Raw genomic sequence first — 14478 nt, forward strand, 5'->3', positions numbered from 1 at the left:
CGCCATCATCGCGCGTTGCTGAAAGGCGTCAACAACAAACACGCCGGAGGGCAGGTGAATGCCGGCAAAACGAACTTACCGCTCCTGAAGGAACGTCAAAAAATACTACATTGTATGTTACACGTTCGAAGGTGAGTCCAGCGTCGCGGATAGGTAAAGAAGTAAATGAACTAACCTAGCTGTGTAGTGTTTTCATCTCCATATTAGAATCAAGCAAATTAGCCACTTGGCTAGCTACCTTTAGCCTGTTAGCGGGTGTGCTAATGTCGGCCTAATCCGTCCATCCATTCAGCGTCTCCAGAAACAAGTGTCAGCAATTCAATCTCCGATATTATGCTCTTTCAACTATCCTATTTGGTATTATCTGTCTTTTGAGAACAACATAATGAGATGAAATCAAACCCAGCAGCAGAGCTTTCGTAGGGCTACTTCGTGGCTAGTAAACGCAGCCTGTTATTTTCTCTAATTAAACCGTTAGGTCGTCCACTTAGCCAGAACCGATTTGCTCGAATTGAAATGCGCTCTCCCCTGATCTGTTTGGATCGTATTAATTGAGAGGCATTTACTCGTGTTTAGCCTATTCTGACTTCTGTTCGGTCGGATGGGAAAAATGAAAAGGCTGAGGTTTGTTGTGACTAAAATCAAGTGGCAAGGCTAATGGAAACACCCCAAGAACAGATTAAAATAAACAGGTCTGATTTTGAAAGAGTCGATGAAAGTAGATTTCCTGGAGTGTCAATGGTCGAAATAACTAGTTCAATAACTTTTAAAACTGCTTTAAACTCACTGTTGTTCAAGGGGTAAGAGTCTAGGACTTTTCACAAAGCAGGTTATAGTGAGTAGATGTGCTCAAAATCCAAACCGCTCTTATTTTGCATTGAGCTAGAAACTTAAAAAAATATATTGTTTTTAAATGTTGTTTCATACAGAACATGCCCCCATGTTAAATATTCAAAGTTAATGTGTAAACTAAAACGTATTTGTCACTACAGTACTTAATTTATCCACAGTTAACACACCTGCAGACCGAATATGACTGACAGAATCTTTGATGCTTTTTGTTTAGGGTTTGATCTCAGGACATCCAAGTGCACCACCAGGATATTAAGCCATGGCAACTATGGTGCCCAAACTCTCCAGTGGTGGCACTGTTGACATTCGCTTCGTTAGCATGGAGCTGGGCACCACAAAATGGAGAGAAGGGACATTTGAAATTTTGGAGAAGGACAACAAAGTTAACCTCTGTGTAAAATTCAACAGTGGTGGAGCTCTCAAAACTTTCCAGGTATATTTAGAGTACGCTTACAGTAGCCTGAAATGTAACCAAATGCTTGAATTTTAATGTGGTGTTTTCATGGTTTTGAAAGTGCTGGAATTTTCCAAAAGTGCTTGAAAATGTAATTGTAATTGGTCATAGGACTAAATCATGTGACGGTGAATACAATGCTTTTGATCATTAAGTAAACATGTTCGTAAGAAAACAGATTTTATCCTGGTATTTTTCTGCTAGGATCTTTGTCTGTTATAGTAAGTGTAACTTGTGTTTATTGTTTTATTTATGGTGTGTACTGTTGGTGCTTGTGGAAATTATCACCAGTTTAGGCTGCTGGAAAATCTTCAAAACCCATGCTAGATAAATCACTTAATTTTTTTCTTTTCACCTAATGGAAAATGTCTGAATATGGATATGTCTGCATGTGTACTTAGCTGACCCCTGAAACACGATTTTTTTCCCCTAACATTGCATTCCTACTGAGTGAATGAATGTAAAGCAGGATTGAGTCTGCTGTGTAGATATGGTTTCTATTTGGCTTTTTTTTAATACGGGCACTTTCTAAGCCTACGTTTTCTTATTTCTTCACGGCAACTGTAGCAAATAAAACATGAACATGTAAAATAAAAATGCCACATTGGATAGGTGTATGTTAGTACAACAAAGACTGAGATTGTGTTTAATAGTGTTACTGTTTAGATTTTAATCACTTGTGCTCTGCTTTAATGTTTAAATTCAGCTCACCTTTTTGTTTTAGTTTTTTTTTTTGGGGGGGGGGTATTCTGCTGTGTTGCTTTCTAAAGAAGAAATGAAAAAATATTAAAACTCAGGATTTACAGTGTGTTAATGAACAGAGAAAAGGGCATGATTAGAACATCTGCTCTATGTTCATTTGACTGATTTTCGTCGTCTTATTGCTTGCAGCTGAACCAGAATGTGAAAACCGTTACCAATAATGTGAGCCGAATCAGTTTGACATTGAAGGATAGCAACATCATCACATTGGATAAAATGTCCCCATCTGTGGTTCAGAGGACAAAGGAATACCTGGAAAAACTGAAGCAGGACAAGTCAGGTAATTTCCCTTTGGGATTAATAAAGTATTGATAATTTATTATCATGAATGTCAGCAGCAGCTCAGGAGGTAGAGCGGGTTGTCTGGTAATCAGAAAGTTGCAGGTTCATTCCAGGCTCTGATCAGAGAATGCTGCTGTTGTGGTCTTGGGCATGATGGTTGGAGAGACCGGTGTTTGTCTGGCCTTGCCTCTATCAGTGCGCCCCAGGGCAGCTGTGGCATAGCTCATCCCCATCACTGAATGCCTGATTGTGTTGTGAAGCGCCTTGGGGGGTTGTAGAACCCTAAGAAAGTGCTATACAAATACATCACCCCCCCCCAACCGAAAAAAAGATCCTCTTCAAAGCTTCGTCTTCAAACAAACATGTTTAATGGAGAAAATTTTCAGGCTTTGCTCTGAAACAATACATTTTAAAATTGAAAACATTTATTTATTGATTTGGCCTTAGTTTTTACTTCATAGGTATCGAAATTGAGGGTTGAGCTCTTGTTTTTCTATTTTATTTTTTTTACATTTGTGTTGTAAGTTATCATGTAAACCAAAAACAACTAGTGGAATTGTTTTATTGCTGCAGCTAAATGCAGGTGTAGCACATTTTGTATAAATAGTACGAGACACGGGTCAAGAAATTAAAAGCTTGCAAAAGAAACTGATAAGTTGATTAGCCTTGATGACCACTGCTTTTCTGATATAGCTGAACGTGGTTGCAGTTAGCCTGTCCGCTGTTACCTTTGGAATACCTAATAAGCCTAGTCTCACAGTTGGAATGGTTCTGCAACACCAATTTATTACCCAAAATAAGCCGTATGCTTTTTGTGTTTTCAGTTTTGAAATCTTCTCATGGAAGTGCAAACTTCAGCGTGCTAAGTCACAGATCTGTGAAGAACGAGAACAGTCCATCAGGGGAAAGACAGGTGAGCAACACACCCAAGAAGTTTTAACTTGAACATGTTCAGAACAACGTGCAACACTGAAACTTTGACTTTCAATGTGTTTCAGACAACACCGAGGCGGCAGAGTGCAGAAGGCCGAGAAGAGATGATGCCACGTAAACTTCTGAGCTGCCCTGGCAGAGCGGCCTCCACGCCCACTCGCACTGGTCTGTCTGAAAACAGGTGAGCTGAGGATCTGTTCTGAATTCAGGGATTGAATTTGTGTATCTTGGGTTTGTCAGAATTCTGCTCTTTGTTTCAGGGCTGAGAAGAGAAAGAGGCTCCTAAACTCTGAAAGTGACTTAACTGAAGATTATCCCAAGGAAAATGACTCATCAAGGTAAACGCATAAACGGTATCTGTTAAGCCCAGTTTGCATGAATTTACATCTCCAGCTTTATTCCAAACCCTAGACTAGCTTCCAGATGTATTTCTAATTCCATATTGAATTTGTTGTATTTTATTTGTAGCAACAACAAAGCCACGTCCGACCCATCCAGGAAGTTTCTCCTGAGCTGTAAAGAAAAGCTGAAGCAAGCGGATGAAAACAGGAGTTCAGGTGAGCTGCACCCTCCTGGATTCTGGACAGACATGCTAGCAATGAACAGCTTTTATGGCCTTTTGTGAAATGAAACGTGTGACAATAACTATTGAGATAAATAACTTATTTCACTTTTTTTTTGTTTGAACGGGGGGGGGTTGGTATTTAATTTTTGTTGCTGTCTAAAAGAACATCTCCTTCTGCCCCCTTATTCGACTTTCTGCCCTCTTTATTTTGGTCCAAGACCATTACTGGGCTGGCCCTGTTAAACACGTTCTACACCCCTGCTTAGTAGACTTTATGAAGTATTTTTAAGCCAGTATAAAAATGACTGAAACACATACTTACGTATTTGGCATTATTGACCAGTATCTTTGATTTAATTTATTTAAGAACATCAAGATGCATTACAGTGAACATTATAATAAAGTACATGTTTCTAGTGCAGAGTGGAGCCAACCCATAGAAGCACTGATTTGATCTCATTTCAGAGAAAAATAGAACAGGTCAGATGCACCTAATAAATAAAATTACTAACATAAACTCAGGAATCTGTTTCTTTGCTTCATTGTTCTGGTGCTGAAAACATCACTAACGTGGATCAAAGGAGATACACAGATGAATGCACCTTATTATTTGGAAATTAGTGGGTGTGGTTTACATCAATACATTATTTTAAATCAGAAATTGATATGGGTTGATCAGAAGTTGCTGGGTGTATTGTTTATTGGAAAACTATTTACAGAGCAGCCTCAGAATTGAGATTAAATATTTTTGATCACAATAATAAAGGAACTGTTACTATTAGAACAGAACAAAACAAGTTTTTCAGTAAAATCAGAACATTAATGTTTAAGTGCATGAATTAATGCATCTGAACTCATGCAGTAGGAAGTAGGAAATATGAAATACTAGAACCATTTTATTTTAATTTGATTAAACTGATTTTTTTCTTAACGTTGTTGGCATTTTCCCCACACACACTTAAACAAAACAATGTTGATGTGTGTGTGTGAGAGAGAGGGAGAGAGATAAAATAATAAAAAACCAGAGCGGAGGCAGTGACCGACGCATGCAAGAGCCGTTTTCAGCTCTGTCTTGTCAAATGCACCACGCACGTTACGAAAAAAGTAATTTTAAATATTCAACCGAAAAAGCGGCGAGCTGAAGAAAACCTAGGGAGCACTGAAGAAACGTGAGCGACAGTGAAGCAAGCACAGAGGTGTGTGAGTGTGACTGAGCAGAGTTTTGTGTGTAGGGAGGGGCGGACGCTCTATGTGACTGACCAATCACAGAGCGTGAAGACAGTCAGTTACCCAATGAGGATTTTCCTTCAGCACGATTACAGATATTTAGGAGTTTAACACGTTTCATGCTCGTATTCATCAAAAATGCTTTATCCGTACCGGATACTCGTCTGAAATGAGTATCCGGCTCATTCCTAGCTGTAACCACCCTGCCCTGCCTCCTCCTCGCTGCCTGCCGGCTGTGATCACAAGCAACAACAGAGTAGTTACCGCTGCTTCTTTGGGAAACGGCGCAAAAAAAAAATCAATAAAACTTGGGATCTTGTAGGCGTGGCGCTGGGATTTCGCCACGGCTACGCCTATGTAAGGGAAACACTGAGTTATACTTATTTAGGCATGTTTCACCTCACCTGTAGCTCCGCTGGGTTCGTCTCCTCTTCAGCCGTCTTCTTTCTATGTGAGCCGGTCTGGAACTAAAGACTACAGTCAGAGCCGCTCTTTTCTGGACAGGTGAGTCTGAAAAGTTTCTCCAAGTTGAACTTAAACATCTGAGTTACATCTGTTGATGAAAAATAACCCATTGAGCTGTTTAGTCGGTAGTACATGTAATGATTATATATCTTGTCCAAACCCAATTCAAGTCTAAACTGGGAACACATTTGCATTTGGTGATTTCATTAGTTTGCTGAATTTATGGTGTATTGTGTTGTATAGAAATGATTTTGGTCATGTGACACAGCCCTAGGCCTGCCAGCACCGCACAGACCAGCTCAGCCAAGAGGAGCCTGGTGCTCCCCAGCCATTCAACTCCCTTCAAGAAAGTACGGTCTTCTCTGGACTACGGCGGCTGGAACAAGCAGAGACCCTCTGCCCTGACACAACCACAGTCGCCCCTGCAAGGGTAGAAAATAAATAAACATTTTTTAATTTCACTCGTTGTTTAAAACCAAACTTAGCGGCACACACCCCTCGGAACTGAAGGAAAAATAAAATGGCCTAAAAATTAACACACTCCAAAATTCCAGGTTTTCCAATCTGGGCAACACTTGTTACATGAATGCCATCCTTCAGTCCCTCTTCAGTCTCCCCTCATTCTCCAGTGACATGCTAAAGCAGAGCATCCCATGGAAGAAGGTGCCCATCAACGCTTTGCTACGGTAAGATTTAGTACCACCATTTGAAACGCTGTCGTGGCTAACATGGTCAGATCCAGAAATCTATCTGCGAGACCCGGATGATGTTGCATTCAAATGTCAGTTTAGTTCTGGAAATAGGTTTAATTTCCAGAGTCTTTGCATCTGTCTACTGATGGTCGTTGAGTATGTTTTCTGCTCATCTTGACTCTGTTCAGGCGTTTTGCTCACCTTATGCTGAAGAAGGACGTGAGCTGTCCAGAGACGAAGAAAGATCTGTTGAGGAAGGTGAAGAACGCCATCTCCTCCACAGCTGAGCGCTTTTCTGGAAACATGCAGAATGTAAGTTTCTCTGTTTTTAGTTAATGTTGTGAGTCGGCATTGTGATAACTTGTATTTCTAAATACTCTACATCACGTGTCAGACACGAGGCCTGCGGAGCATTTTTATGTGGCCCGCGAGATAAATATCAAAATATATTGAAACTGACCCGCTGGCCGATTTTACCGCAAAGACTACAACTCCCATGATGCTTTGCGCTGTTGGCGCGAGCCGAAGCGCTGTCCCCCTCCTTTGTGTTTTTGCCGGTGTCTGCAGCTCCGCTGTCTCGGACAAACTAAACACTCCTCTCACTCAGCGCCGAGTTCACTCAGCTATTTGCCGACGTTGAAGTCCAGAAATGGAGATTTTAACTGCTCAGTAATGTGTTCACGACTGAAAGAGAAAGTTTTCCAACTAACGTCCAGACAGAGCTAATATAACTCCAGCGAGCAGTGACACGCTCATATCAGCATGACTCTGTGGCTGCTGTAGTTATTTTTCCTCCCCGACACACAACAACGTGGTCAAGCTGCTCAGACATGTTCAGCAGCACAAACCTATGTGAGCACCTGTTGTCATCTAATGTTGTCATTATTATGATGAAGATGAACAAAACAACAGGAGTCTCCTCCTCAGCTCAGATCAACCCCATGATGCAGGTATCTGGCTGGAACAGGTGAGCATCACAGTAAACCAGTGGAGCAAACTGAGCTTTAAATATGTTGGTTTTATGCTCTTTTTCTGCTCCAAAACATGAAAGTTAACAGGTGAGATGTTGCATTTTCATTTAAGATAAAATGATATTTTTATTTTGTTGTTGGCCCGTGAGAAAAGATTTAACCTACAGTAAACAGGAAGTGGAAAGGCTGCAGATAGATGAATAGAAAGCTAGATGTCACAGCAGCGATGACACTTATTACAGGAGAATAAAAAATAAGAAAAATGAATAAACAACAAGAAAACAAACATCCTGAATAGATTTTAAAAATGCTGAATATACCACAAGTAATAAATACCACTGATGCCTTTTATTGTTTGAATGCTGTTAAGCATTCAAACTATTGTTTGCCTGTTCTTTTAGCTGTCTGAAGCCGATCAGAGGAGAAAAGTTTCTCGTCATAGCTTCTAGACAATTCATGGTAGGCACATAAAAATGGACACACATGACCATCAAAGCCTTCTGCCGCTCACGCTTTTTGAAATTTTCAAATCGGTGCAGTACTTTTCGAATGGTGATGAGAAGTTTGACAGGTCCAATTTCACTTCTGAAGGACAGATTTAAACAAGTGGTGCTCGCTGCAGAACCACAAAGGCGGAGCTGCACCAGAAGGTGGAGCTGCACCAGAGTAAGCCCCGCCCATTCCAGAATCAGCCCCGCCCATCCATCAGAGTCAGTCCAAGTCCTTCCAGTTGTCAGACTTGATAGCATTCTGGAATCAAAGAGGGTGTCATAGCAAAAAAATGCAAGATTGAGGACGGAGTTGAGAAGTTAATTGAACAGTTTTTGTAAAGGTTCCATATAATTAAAAATCTAACTTTTGGAACTTTTAATCATGTTATATTGTCATTTCCTCATAAGAAACATGCCAAAGCCATTTTTAGCCTCATTCATGCATTTTCCTCCCACCTCAGCTTCAATTTGGTCTCCTCCCCCGAAGCGGGTCTGGTCTTGGTTCTCAAATCTGGATATTCTGTGAATTTTCTGACAAATTATTTCTGAAATGACTTCTACTGAGACGCCGCCAATAAACCATACAACCCATCTCAGAGACACACTGGGCAGCACAATTAGATGTAACGCCGCTTGAGTTAAAACAGATGTGGTGGTGTAGTGGTTATGGAGTCCGGTTGACATGCAGTTTTGCGTAGGTTCGCCTCCCATTACTGTATTAGTTTTAGGTAGTGTACAACCTATTTTCTTCATTTCTAGCTACACTTGCCAGTACTATGTTTACAACAATTTACTGGTATACCGTTTAACATATGACTAATGTGTTTTTTTTATTTATTTATTCGTTTATTTAGCCAGTGTGAGTCCATTTGTGAGCAGAGTTTCAACTAAAATGCAGTTTAGGAACGACCAAATTCAAAGAACTTTGAGAGACATAAATATGTTGCTGAAAATAAACATTACAACTAAAATATAAACAAATTAAATGTTTCAGCTGGCTAAAGAGATTGCTGACGACCCCACCGAGAATCGAACCAGTATCAGCTGAGGGGAAAGCAAAATTTTACTCAGACGATCTCGCCACTAGACTACCAAAGCCCATTCGAAAGTCTGACATGCTGTTATACACCAATTCTGTTAGACCGGCTGTGGGCAGATATTCGCTAAAAGGAACCTTTTCATTTCGAGATGTATTCAGTCTTTGTCATGTAGCAAGTTATATTTATCTTGTTTAATTGGAGCATAGAACATAGCATTAACGACTGTAAACTAGTAACAGCCGTAATTCATGTGGGTCAGGTCAGTTTGCGATAAAGTTGAAAACAAAAACGGAAGTCAGTGGGTTAGGCTGAGTTTGCGTGAATGGGCGGGGCTGACTCTGGTGCAGCTCCACCTTATGGTGCAGCTCTGCCTTTGTGGTTCTGTAGCGAGCACCCTCTCGATTTAAAGGCTTCTCTCATTAACAGGAGTACAGCTGCAGGCCTCCAACAGCCAGGGGGAAAGGCGGGAAAATGGTGCTGCTCTCTGATTGGTTGAGTGTTCAACCATTTTCTGTCCAATCAGGATCCAGCACCCACACAAATGACACATCAAATCAACCAGTTTGGTCTCAGGAATCTTGTATTCAATTTTAAATGTGTTATCTGTTACCATGGCAACACAAGGAAGTACATATCACTTTAACCAAGGCTGTGTCTCAATTCAGGGTCTGCATCCTTCGAAGGACCCAGCCCACCCGGCCGACGTGGGCTGCGTCCTCCGTCGGCCGGATAGACCGGATGTTAACGGCTGTGAATTTGGACAGGCCTAGCCTTCATGAACTCCCTCGGCGAACGTTCCGTCGCCTAGCAACCGTGGAACCGCTGGGCAGAAGGGAGAAGGAACTTTAAACGATGGAGCTCGACGTTTTATTTAGCTTTTTAACCCCCAGAAACCCAAATTTAGAAAACAACTGCAAAATCTTTTTTTAACCTTTCACGTGTTGTTCTAGTCCAGATAAACGGGCCTATTTACACATTTTAACAGCCAATAGTGTTGCAGAACTGAACAATAGGACCTATTAGCAATGTAAATGTGGTTTTAAAAAGAAAAAAAGGGGGAAGGTTTATTTTTGTAGACTTAAATCTGATGTTGTAATATTACAACCGTGGGTCTCTGGGGGTTAATCATTTCCTTGACTATTGGAGAGCTAATTCAGTGAAAATACTTTAGACAAGCTGAGCCTGAGCAAAGATGTGATAATAGTTTTTAATATTTTCTAAGGGTCTTCATTTGACCACAACCGATTTATCACCTTTTAAGACTTTAAGACCCAGCGGATACCCTCTAGTAAACAATTCTCCTTTGTAAACAAAAATAAAATTCAAGAGTTTAATGCAGAACTGATTTTATTTAGATATTTCATTTATATGTACATGTTTAATCTTCCTTAAACATTTTTTTCTAGCAAAGTAAAAAGCTGTCAAAGTTCTTCCTTCTCTCCTGTGCCCTCTGCAGCCTCATGTCCTCCCAGATCAGCTCCAGAAGCTTGTCATCGCTGGCACCTTCCCCTGGATGCCCATTTTCTCCAGAATAGTCTTAACAAACATGTAAGAAAATAAACAGGAAGAGAAAAGAGGACAACGGGTTATTCCTTTCATGTTTTCGCAGAAAAAATAAACTCAAACGAGTTTTTAAATTATGAGATGTTATTGTACCTCCATGCCACAGCCGCCGAATACTTGGCTCCAGTGATGATGTGGTCCATCTCCGCCCTAAGCTTAATAAATTCCCTGGTTTTCTCTTTTGTTCCTAAAATACAAACTTCTATTAAAATCAGGGGGAAACGTAGCGGGAGAAGTACGACACCGAGCGCGGCCGAACATACGAGCCGAGACCGCAATACAAGCACTTTTACTGTAACATTTCTAACTAAAATAACGTTCATGTATCACAAAAAGTCCTTAACCTAACAGTTTTCAAGTTTATACTGACATTTATATGCGCAATCCTCTCCGACAGCTCCCGCTTCGCTGTCCGCCATTGTTTTTAAGTTTTTCTGCCGGCCGGCCCGCAAGGCATCTTGGGAAATGCTAACTATTGAAGGATACACCGGACCCATCCTTCATTCAGGCGAAAAGAAGGCCGCATTCGTCGACCGCATTTGAAGGAGTCTTCGAATTGGGACAGGCCGAGTCGCGGCGCTGTGACGTAACCGGCCGACGAATCCGGCCGACGTAGGATGCAGACCCTGAATTGAGACACAGACCAAGTCTCATAGGAATGAATATTGAGCCAATAACAGACTCCTGTTGTTGATCTTTTTGAATGATCTGCACTTAAAACTAGAAACGCGTTCAATTTGATTGACCGTCAGAAGGTGGGAAAGTGCCCCGCTCCCACCCAGCTCCCTGATTGGTTATCATCTTCTGGCTAAATGGAATTACACACCCACACATGTGAGACATCAAATCGATCGGCTAGGCTTAAGGAAAGCAACCGACCGACCCTCTCTCATTGGCTGAGAGTTTTCAATAGTCTTCTGCCTAAAGGGAAATGTGCATCCTGACGTATGGTATATCAATTCAACCTGCTTGGTCCCAGGAGTCTTGTATTAACTTGATATTGTATTCTGCGTTACCATGGCAACGTGCTTAGCAACAACATTTAACATTTTAGACACAACTGTATTAACATACTTTAATATAGAAATGTTATTCAAAGTTTAAATGAGTCATGTGTTATTGTACATAGCTTTATTAATGCAGACTCCTGTCAAATCAAAAATCAAATCAAATCTTTATTTATAAAGCGCCTTCCGCAACCCTGTCAGGAAGCCCAACCCTTCCGCAACCCTGTCATCTGTTACCATGGCAACACAAGGACCTACAAATCACTTTAACCAAGTCTCATAGGAATCAATATAAAAAGAAGAATATTGAGCCACTAACAGACTCCTGTTTTTGATCTTTTTGAACTATCTGTACTTAAAACTGGAAATAAGTTCAATTTGATTGACCGTCAGAAGGTGGGAAAGTGCCCCGCTCCCTCCCAGCTCCCTGATTGGTTGAGAGAGGTCAATCATCTTCTGGCTAAATGGAATTACACAGCCACGCATGTGAGACATCAAATTGATCGGCTTGGCCTAAGGAATCCATCGATCTACATATACCGTAAATCCTCTAATACAGGCCCAGGCCTGTATTTGACTCAAGCTCATGAAGCTCCAGGCTTTTATTGGAAGGAGGGCCAGAATTAGAGGCAGGCCTCTATTTCTATTTGAGCAAAATGAACTAATGGTTCGCTGGAGTTTTTGGCAATTAAAATTGCGCCCACATTTTCAAAGTTAAACACATTTCTTTTAACAATGGTAGTTTCTGCTTCAGCCCTCTTCCCCCTCCCCCTGCGCAGCGGCCGAAAACTCACTGATGCGCCTGCAGCCTCTCGGAGTTCCTGCTGCTCTAAACATTAAAATAATTATTATATTTTCTGTTCCTCACTTCTGATTACCTTCAATGCTGTCTGTTTGTTGCAACCACCAGGTACAAAAACTAACTTGTTTTTATTTGACTGTTTTTCTGTCCTGCCTGTTTATTATCTTCCTGCATCTCCTCTCAATCCTAAAGAAAAACTGCTACCTGGGTTCAAATATATTCACCTTATGAGTTACCTTTGAACTGCAGTTCTAAAAGATCTACCGACCGCAAAAACAGCGGAGAGCGTGCCGGCTGCACCGGTGAGGTGCGTCACCGGAGGACAAAACAGGTGATGCGCCCCGATCCACAGCAGCGAAACGCATCAGGCACAAATAAAAGACAGAAAACATAAAAGGAAATGAGCTGACATGCACGATCGCGTGTTAAATTAGTTTTTGAGGTGGCGACACCTGATTTGATAATGTTACTGTGGCCGTGCTCAGGACGCAGATGTCTGGAGCGCGTCAACAATCAGAGCTTTGCATGCGCAAGCTGGTAAAGGTTAGGATGGGGGTGACGGGAATGTTAAATTGCAAGAGGGTAAAGGTCACAATTTGGTTAAATGTCCGTTTTATGGCGGGTTTTCAGTACCGACGTGCAGGAGCTTGTCACCTGCTGACAGCAGGCTGCTGTCTTTTCCGAGGGCTGCATCTTGCCGGTCATTATCACGCGACAGCGACTAGTCGATGACAGGCATAAAAAGTCACTATAGAGCGATGAAGTCGACTGGTTCATACAACCCCTGTTACTGCTCCCCAGAGTGTTCTGCAGCATAATCAGCACTTTCTCTTTGAACTTGATATCAAATTTTCGCCTCCTCTTCGTCTCCGCACGGTTAAAGTTACCCTCGCGGTCTATCACTGGCAAATCAAAAGTGAGACGATGACACAACTGCCCCCCGTACGTGCTTGTTACCACATTCCACCCGGCCACAATAATAGACCGGCCATTATTCACCTCCGCCGACTCCGACACCGGCCAAAATATGATACCCGGCAGTTAATTAAATACAGGCCAATATTAGAGGATTTACGGTAAATCCATACATGCTTCTATCCATCCATCCATCTAACATCCGTCCAACAATCCATCCATTATTTCATTCATCCATCCCATATCAAATCTGAACATATGTTAATCTATCAGTTTCAGATATCAGCAAATATTTCTAAATTCACAGTTAAGCCAATTGTAAAAATGTACCCATTAAACTATTCTCATTCAAATGCCAGCTGTTTAACTTTCAAATTTCGAGTTTTTAATTAATGTTCAAAGATTAAAGTTTTCTGCTGTTTAGCATTTTTTATTCATTCTTCACCTATATTCTGAGCTTTATTACACTTGTTGGTGATTTTTAAATACATTCAGCTCATTTTGACAGTTTAGCTTAGTTTCAGCTTCACTTCAGCAATCCGTTTCTGAATTCGGCTTATGCTGCTCATTTCACAGTTCAGTTAAATATAAAAATTAAACTGTTAAACTAGTCCTACTCAAACAACAAGTGTTTAGACCTTTTTGCTGTCCAGATTTTTAAATGTTCAGATTTCAGTTTTCTGCTGTTTAGGATTGTTTTCTCCGTTCTTGACTTTTTGTGCTTTATTTACATTTTGGTGCTTTTTGCTTCTAAATCTTTCAAAACATTCAGCTCATTTTAACAGTTTAGCTTAGTTTCAGCTTCAGCAATTAGTTTCTGAATTCAGCATATCATGCTAATTTCACAGTTCAGCTAAATGTAAAAACTAAACTGTGAAACTAGTCCTACTGAAATAACAGGTGTTTAGACATTTTAGCTGTCCAATTTTTTTAAACGGTGTTCACAGATTTGAGTTTTCTGCTATTTAGGATTAGTTTTCTTGATTCTTCACTTACTTTTTGTGCTTTTTTTGCTTCTTTGTGCTTTTTGCTTTCACATCTTTCACTACATTCAGCTCATTTGACAGTTTAGCTTAGTTTCAGCTTACTTCAGCTATTCAACAACTTTAGCAATCAGTTACCAAATTTAGCATAAACTGCTAATTTCACAGTTCAGCTAAATGTAAAGATTAAACTGTTAAACTTGGCAAACTGAAATAACAGGTGTTTAGACATTTAAGCTGTCGAGTTTTTTATACAATGTTCACAGATTTCAGTTGTTTTGCTATTTAGCATTATTTTTCTCTATTCTTCACTTACTTTTTGTGTTTTATTTGCTTGTTGGTGCTTTTTGCTTCTACATCTTTCAAGACATTCAGCTCATTTTGACAGTTTTGCTTAATTTCAGCTTCAGTTCAGCTGTTCAGCAGCTTCAGCTTACAGTTTCAGCTATCCAGCATTCAAACAGCATTTGTGCA

The 14478-nt window shown here is 40.7% G+C and overlaps 1 protein-coding gene and 1 long non-coding RNA gene across 3 annotated transcripts in view; one reads left to right on the forward strand and one right to left on the reverse strand.

Moving 5' to 3' along the window:
* The window catches only part of usp37 (ubiquitin specific peptidase 37), a 27572-nt gene continuing 13094 nt past the window's right edge, over positions 1 to 14478 (forward strand). For both annotated transcript variants that reach the window (XM_070552914.1, XM_015974812.3), the window contains exons 1-11: positions 1 to 131; positions 1067 to 1285; positions 2198 to 2348; positions 3175 to 3263; positions 3349 to 3464; positions 3544 to 3621; positions 3752 to 3840; positions 5486 to 5579; positions 5809 to 5970; positions 6095 to 6226; positions 6421 to 6544. In XM_070552914.1, coding sequence (XP_070409015.1) covers positions 1112 to 1285; positions 2198 to 2348; positions 3175 to 3263; positions 3349 to 3464; positions 3544 to 3621; positions 3752 to 3840; positions 5486 to 5579; positions 5809 to 5970; positions 6095 to 6226; positions 6421 to 6544 — 1209 coding nt within the window. In that variant the 5' untranslated portion in view covers positions 1 to 131; positions 1067 to 1111. The remainder of the gene's footprint in view (positions 132 to 1066; positions 1286 to 2197; positions 2349 to 3174; positions 3264 to 3348; positions 3465 to 3543; positions 3622 to 3751; positions 3841 to 5485; positions 5580 to 5808; positions 5971 to 6094; positions 6227 to 6420; positions 6545 to 14478) is intronic.
* Positions 10064 to 10742, reverse strand: LOC139070539 (uncharacterized). Its single transcript, XR_011521023.1, has 3 exons — positions 10668 to 10742; positions 10391 to 10484; positions 10064 to 10270 (listed from the first exon to the last, which is right to left on the reverse strand). It is a non-coding gene; the product is annotated as an uncharacterized lncRNA (long non-coding RNA).

Source organism: Nothobranchius furzeri, chromosome 7 (assembly GCF_043380555.1).
Source record: "Nothobranchius furzeri strain GRZ-AD chromosome 7, NfurGRZ-RIMD1, whole genome shotgun sequence".
Lineage (NCBI taxonomy): Eukaryota > Metazoa > Chordata > Actinopteri > Cyprinodontiformes > Nothobranchiidae > Nothobranchius > Nothobranchius furzeri.